At 42.8% G+C, this 7,953-nt stretch overlaps 1 protein-coding gene across 1 annotated transcript in view; it reads right to left on the bottom strand.

Annotated features, from left to right (window-relative positions):
* Window positions 1-7,953, bottom strand: part of LOC147031500 (uncharacterized) — a 121,517-nt gene that overhangs the window by 73,405 nt on the left and 40,159 nt on the right. The window contains exons 2-6 of the mRNA XM_085849677.1: window positions 3,743-3,807; window positions 3,484-3,606; window positions 2,537-2,608; window positions 2,203-2,382; window positions 1,887-2,033 (exon numbers count right to left, since the gene is read on the bottom strand). Of these exons, the coding sequence (XP_085705803.1) occupies window positions 1,887-2,033; window positions 2,203-2,382; window positions 2,537-2,608; window positions 3,484-3,606; window positions 3,743-3,790 (570 nt within the window). The 5' untranslated portion in view covers window positions 3,791-3,807. The remainder of the gene's footprint in view (window positions 1-1,886; window positions 2,034-2,202; window positions 2,383-2,536; window positions 2,609-3,483; window positions 3,607-3,742; window positions 3,808-7,953) is intronic.

Here is a 7,953-nt window from a genome sequence, read left to right on the forward strand (position 1 = left end):
AGAGAGAGAGAGAGAGAGGGGGGAGAGAGGGAGAATTTGAAACCCATTTCTTGATCCACAAAAAACACAAACATTGGAAATGACAAGGGCACTCGGGAGAGCGCAAAACTCCTCCCTGTCATGCCAGATCCACGAGAACATATCTGGCCCAATACTTTTACCAGGTATCGTGCTATATCTCGTTTTTTATCCCATTCTCTCAATGGTGAAGAATCACTGAAATAATGAGCCTGGTGTTGGCTTCGTGGTTTGGGTGGCAGCTTGGGATCCAAGGGTCCTGAGTTTAAGCCCCGTGAGCCACTGAATTAATACACCAGGGGGTTGACTCAGCCTGTCATCCTTCTGAGGTCGGCGAAATGAGTACCAGTGTGTACTGGTAGATGGGGCACTGCATCAGCAACACAGTCACGCTTCCAACAAATGGTTGCTACCCCGGCAGCTAAGCTGCCATATGCAAGAAGAAGAAGACTGAAATAATTCCAGTCGTCGGATCAGGATCTGGATCTTCAACAAAATATAATCAGTTCGTCCTTGTCACACACCAAACATGTCCAGCAAATTTCATCCAGATACGTTCACAACTTTTTGAGATGTCCTCTACACAGACAAACAAACAAAGGCAGAAAAGGGTGAAAACATAACTTCCTTCACTTTCGGTGGCAGAGGTAGCAAAATTACAGTAAAAACGCGACAAAAACAACCGGAAAACTTATCTTTGAGAAAGTCAGCAGAGACCCTGAAGCAGAACTGCCACCGTCGCTCAAGAACCAGAACGGACATCGTTTGGAAATATATTCAAGACCACACAGCTCCACAATTGAGCACCCCTTCTGTCCCTCAATCGATAAACATCAGGAATTTATGAAGGTACCTCACTCAAGAACAAAATGGATTCAATTGTGATTGAAGGTGCAAAGTACACAGAGAATTCCACAAATTACAATCAACACCAGTATTAGACACTCATGTCCACAAACTAACGCCGGAAGACAGGGTGCCTGATTTCAGGTCCATCTGAGGGACCACACACACATTGATGAATCACGCTGCCTCTGAGACATCAGAATGAAAGTTTGCATCTGGACTGAGATTCAAGTTTACATCTTCTGAAAACTAACTAAATTCCCCTAACTCGTGCTCCCGTCATCTCTTACACTACATCACCACTTCTGAAAACAGGCTGGCTCAGAGACAAGTGCACAAACATGTCGATCCCACATCATCCCGCCAGCTTTTCACAACACTGCCAATTTATTTTTGATGATATTTTTAAAATAGCCCGAGAAGGATTCATTCCTTGTTATGTTCTATTGCCGACGAAGTCTTTCAATCACGCACGTGATCAATTTGAGGAAGATGATTGAGCGCATTTGATTTGGACACAACGTTTGTCGCTGTAGGCAGCATGTCATTGAAAGTTCTAGCGGTCATTCAAGGGCGTGACAATACATTACAAGCTGGATCAGACCCAAAGGATAAAGTCGACCATCCTATGAGTGATAAGCACCGTTTTGGATTGAAAGCTTCATCAGCAACAAAATATCATGAGGAATCTGAAACTTGTGAAAATCGATAAAAATTACACTTTGGAAAAAGATTTTTATAAAAGATATCGTCAAATTATAAATGTAGTTCAAGTCATGAAAGATACACGGACAAAATAAATGGAACACACTGATGTGAGGCTGGTTCAAGACTTCATTTCATGCTATATTTTCAAGCACCACTTATCCCCCCCCTCCCCCCACTAGTAATCTTCCATTTGTAAATGTCTCATGAGCAGCATGACCTGCAAGGTGTTAAAATCCATCAGAACATGCGGAGGTGAACATGATCTTCCCCCTCTTGTCATCTGTCGTCCCACATGTTTGATAATGATTGCTTACTTGGTTGCAGTGATTCTGTTGCTGCTCCTGAAGCTGATTGTCCACTTCTGACAGCTTGCTCACAATGTTTGAAAGTCCCTCATTTTTCGATGTAATCTCTTCGATTTCTTTGTCCTTCCCTTTCAGCAATTGTGAAAGCAAATCGATCTGTGCAGAAGAAAAATTGTGCTCATGAAGAAGCAAAAATAGCATCAAGAAGAAACACCACCAAAGATAATCATTTACACATACAAGCATAGATCATGATAATGAGTGAATTAATCACTCATACAGAAGGGTGTACAAAGAAGAAGAAATACCATGTAAGGGTTCCTACCTGTTTTCTCCATTCTTGTTCATCTTCATTTTGCTGTAGGTGTCTTTGCTGCAGTTTTCCCTCCATGAGCAGCAACTTGAGGTCCATTTCTTTAATGTAGTGCATGTGTGCCCTGTTTTCAGAACACAAGTCCTCATAGCGCTCGTCTTTTTTTTTCATCTCCACCAGGATGGACTTATTCTGCAAGTCAGATCGATAAGCATGTCAGGCAGCACAGGTCGAGGATAATAATAGCATGCGGGAGGGTAAGCGCATGGATTGTGTGACATGATAGACATGATTAACCAAAGGAAATACTATACTGTACTGTGAGTAAATCTCAGAAAGAACTTGCCTGTTGGTGATCATTCTGCTGCATCTGCTCTAAATGCTGAATTCTTTGAGACATCATTATCATTTTCTTGTTCTGATTGGAAAAAAAAAAACTCACGACTCCATTGATCATGCATTTCAACACGTGGTGTCAATTCATCAATTTGCAAAAGTGAAACCATGTAGATAACTAAAACAGCACTCTGTGGAGTGCATACCTATGTCAGGCTGAAAAACCTACGCTTTGTATGCCACTGATAGGCCGGATCCGAATCTGGACCTTAAGAACAAGCCGATTAGATTTTGGTTGCAACTAACGAATTCAACCACCAAGTTGTGTCATAACCTGTGCATAACTCTTTGAAATACTGCATCATGCCATATATATCGTTTTGGGCCCCATTGTGGCCCCAACAGTGAGAAATCGCTTCAAAATAATTTTTCAAAATTGTCGTATCTGGATCGGGACCTTCACCTAAATTGAATTGGTTATTCCTTGTCGCACACCCTTGTCTACCAAGTTTCGTCCAAATCCATCCACAGCTTTTTGAGACATTGTGCTCTAATATAATTTTTGTACCAATCTCTCAAGCGTGAAGAATCACTTTAAAAATTCTAGGATCCGGATTCTGATCAGGATCTTCACCAAAGTGTAATGAATTCCTCCTGGCACGGACCCAACCTTTCCACCAAATTTTGGTCGAATCCGTCCCAACTTTTTGATATATCCTGCTCACAGTAAAACAAATGGACAAACAGACAACACAGACAAAGTCAAGAGTGAAAGCATCACCTCCATCCACCTTCCATGGCAGAGGTAACAAGCTTCTTTGAGTTCTGTATGAATTATTTGTTCAGTGATTGCAGTTATTTCAAAAAGTTATGTCATGTTTGTTCAGTTATGTCAAGTTGAGCAAGAATTGGTATCAAAACTGAAGTTAACGTGATTGAACTCCTAAAGCCAGATACCTGTTCATTGTATTTCTCCTCTTGTTGCTGCTCCTCAGAAGTGTTTTGTGGTTCCTGTACCACCTGTACCTCATTTTCAGGAAACGTCGAGACACATTCATTTTCCTCAGTTTTTGCTGATTTCTATCGGGAAGATTAAAAAAAAAAACATCAACAGGTGTTTAGAAATTTGTAAAGAAGGTAGTTGTGGTGACCGTTTCTCAAGAGTGTTGCTTTCCCTTGACATGGTGTTGGGGAGACATGATTTTGTGTATTTCACCTTAAACTTTTTGAACCAGTTTTTCATACTTGCGCAGCGTGTCGCCATTGCTGATCAAGTCAATCCTGTTGAAACAGAGAGAAAGTTGGGATAAGGGAAATAGATGAGGGATAAAGGAGGGAAATTGTCACCTTCACGTGGTTTCGTCAATGGTATTCACTTTGAATAAGTGGTGAAGATTTTAACGGCTGTTTTGACAGGTGCCATATCTCCATTGACACACAAGTGTGTTCATTATTAAAGATACACCAAATGGAATTTTTCTTCTTCTTCTGAAAACCATTGAAAATCATTAATCATAGCCTGATTTGAAGGGAAAAAAATTCTTCCCCTAACTCTTCCCCAAAATAACTAAATTCCCCTAATGCGTGCGCCCCGTCATCCCTTACACTAATGCACGTTCCTTTTAACACGAGTGTTAAGCTACGTCCCCACTACACATTCCATGTCCATCCGTATCTCCCAAAATCCATTTCTAAATCTAACCTTACATTCTCTCTAACTTGTTCCACGGGCCCTATGAGGAACTGTTCCTGCCCCATGAGGCCGGTCTATCGACGCTAAGCCCTTCCCACTATCTAATGCTCCTTTGCCGAGGCAGGATGCTTACCACATCCTGGCCGGGCTATCGTGTACTCGGGGCAAGGCCCCACGAACCTTGCATCTCCAGGGCGGCAGTTTACAGCACACACGTCCCTTTCCGTTGGCCAATACATGGGGCCTTGTCGTCGCCCTGCGCATCGCAAGCGCTCGCCTTCAAGGGGTCCGCCATGCGAGCCAACGCGCGACACGAGGTCCCAGTGACGTCACCTACGCACATAACCTGCGCGGTTTCCCGTGCAGGCCCGCACGAGCGCATCGTCCCGGGAACCCGCTCTGCATGTTCCGCGAACAGAACACGCGGCGCGCAGCAGGGGAGCTTCACACATGCGCCCGCATGTGGATCTGTCCGTTCCAATATCATACAACATTTGCCATCTACATTCTCACCGTCCACGTGGCCGGCTTGTATCCAACGTGGAGCATTCTCGCGCTGGATTGCGATCGCGCAGACAGGTCATTCCATGTCAAGTCATCAAAGAATCTGCCGTCATCTCTCAGATTTTTGTAAAACTTTGGGAACCAATTGGGACCCATGAAAAACGGCAAGAACTCAAATATTTTTGCTAACAGCCTCTTAATTAGTGAGATACAGACTAACGAACTTTGGACTAATGAGCACGACGTCGCGAATTCAAATGGCCATATCTCTAAAAGTATAACACCTCGAGAGCTGGTTTTGGTGTCATTTTAAAGGTATTTTTATGCCCAATGAATTTGTCTGAGCAACATTTTCCGACCTCCAACCACAAAAAAGTTATCACAAAATATAAACTTCAATCGTGAATCCCCAAAAAATGTGTCCTTCAAATTTCCTCAAATTCATCCCAGAGGTACCTTATGATGTCAAGAAGCTTCCACATAAATTTTGTGATGGGCACTCCAATAGTTTCTGAGATATAAGCAATAATGTACATGTACGTATGGCATATAGGTTCGAAAATCAGCATTTGTAATGTATTATACAATCAATAAGTGAGTTCAAGTTCACAGTGTTCACGAACCTGACTTAGGCTTTCAATTTCCTCTTCAATGCAGCAACAGCAGCACTTGTTTCTTCCCCTCAGGCCCAGTTGAAAATGAAAGTATATGATACTTCAAAGCAATTGATGGTCGTTCCCTGTGTTCCCTGTCATGGCTTGGTTGGAATGATTGTATAATACATTACAAATGCTGATTTTCGAACCTTTATGCCATACGTACTTGTACATTATTGCTCATATCTCAGAAACTATTGGAGTGCCCATCACAAAACTTATGTGGAAGCTTCTTGACATCATAAGGTACCTCTGGGATGAATTTGAGGAAATTTGAAGGATACATTTTTTGGGGATTCACGATTGAAGTTTATATTTTGTGATAACTTTTTTGTGGTTGGAGGGAGGAAAATTTTGCCCAGACAAATTCATAGGGCATGAAAATACCTTTAAAATGACACCAAAACCAGCTCTCTAAGTGTTATACTTTTAGAGATATGGCCATTTGAATTCACGACGTCGTGCTAATTAGTCCAAAGTTCGTTAGTCTGTATCTCACTAATTAAGAGGCTATAAGCAAAAATATTTGAGTTCTTGCCATTTTTCATGGGTCCCAATTGGTTCCCAAAGTTTTACAAAAATCTGAGAGATGACGGCAGATTCTTTGATGATTTGACATGGAATGACCCAGACGCACGCGTGCGGGCCGTGCACGAAATGCGCCATGGACCTCGTATGCGCCATCACCCGAACCCAAATTAACCCTTTGCAGCCTTCCAGGCTTGCTTTTCCTGTCTCCCGTCTGGATCCATCCATGTCCCATTTCCACACATTCCATGTCATTTGCACGATACTTACCTTCTGGCAAACATTTCAACACATTCCGGGACAATCACATCGGGGATTCGTGTTAACTCAAGGGGTCCCGGGGTCTCTACCCCCCCCCAAACTCTGCATGGACCCGTTCGTACCATGCACCCGCTCAACCTCGTATGGCTCTACCGGACTCACCTGGTCGCAGTCCACTTCGAGGGAGCTTATCCTCTCCCTCTGTTCCTGAGGGAGGCTATCCTGATGCTCGCACGGGGTCAGGAAACATTCCCCATACTCGTCCTCATTGTCAACTCCTATCTCTACCTGTGTGTGCTCGTTTGTAATATCATGTAATTTGTTCCCCTCTTTCGATTTCTGCGTCTCCGTCTCCTGATGTATCTCCCGTGTCTCTTCTATTTTCTGCATCTCCATCGCCTCCTTTAATTTTTCCGTCGTCCCCTCGTTTCCGAGTTTATTAATTTCCCCCATAATTGTCATGGCGTCGCTCATCATCCCGACCTCACCCGTCTCCATCGCGGACCGAATACATTCCGCACTCCCCCTCGGTTCGGTCGTTCCGCCACGTGGTGTCGCCATTTTCCAAACCATGGCCTGCATTTCACCTTTTCACTCCTCCAGACCCGCCTGCAGGCTCAACCCCATGAGTAGAGGATAAATGGGGTTTCTAAGGCATCCATGCAAATGAATGGGAAAAAATGGGGAACTCTCTGAATCAACCCTGAAAAAACCCAAAACAGGAGACTGATTCCTCCCCCCCCACCATACAAATGAATATGGGAAAACTCTCTGACAACCCTTAAAAAAACCTAAAGCAGGAGAATGATTTTCTCCCTCTCCCATACAAACTAATGTTAAATTGAGACCGATTCTCCCCCCCTCTGAGTCTGACTCAAGGCCCAAGAGGAGACCAATCTCTGTCCCATTGAGCAAATGTTAAACTGAGACTTACTGATTAAAGCACTTCAATCCACTCAAAGAGTGATCCAATGAATATTTGTTCATGTTCACTCGGTAATAAATTAATTTTTTGATTACATTCATCACCATCGAGTATATTCACAAATATTATTTTAGAACTTGGTTCTTGGTTTATGCGTCTCTTTTGAGCAGAAATAAAATGATAAACTTCTCTCAATGCTCTTGTTTGACCACCTCCTGATCCACAGATTATTTTTCATAAGACACGCCCACTTTTCATAAGCCACACCCACTTGTGCATAAGCCGCTCCCACTTTTACTTAAGCCACGCCCACTTTTCATAAACCACTTCCACTTTTCCTAAGCCCCACCCTCTTTTGTGAGGACCACCGACTCTTACATCATTCCCAGTTAATCTCTGACTCACAAGGCTTTCCTGTTATTGACCAGGGGGTTTCCAAAGGAAACCACACCCACCAGCCTTTCTCTATAAAGGCTTGAAACCCAGACTGAATTTAAACATATTTTTACTTTCACTGAGAATGGACTGCTGTGATGAGCTTGAGTGGGATGACTTTGGAGTTCCTTGAAGTTCTACTACTTGTATGGAACTAAACCTTCAAGTTGATGAACTGGATTCAAACCTCTTATCTATTGAGGTGGGATTTTCTTTTCCAAGTTACAAAGTTTGATTTAAGCATATAATAATTTAATAATTAAATCACTTAATTAATCCATTAATATTTTCTCTCAAAGGAAATTGTATCAGAAATACAAAATTAAAATACTGCTTTTGACACAACTTGGGGTGAAATTGTTGGTTTGGTTGAAGACCTTGTGAGCGACCAAGACCCACAGAACGAGCTCGACCTTGATGACCGA

The sequence above is a fragment of the Eptatretus burgeri genome, chromosome 2, assembly GCF_056783735.1.
Source record: "Eptatretus burgeri isolate ZD-2024b chromosome 2, Ebu_testis_v1, whole genome shotgun sequence".
Taxonomy (NCBI): Eukaryota; Metazoa; Chordata; class Myxini; order Myxiniformes; family Myxinidae; genus Eptatretus; species Eptatretus burgeri.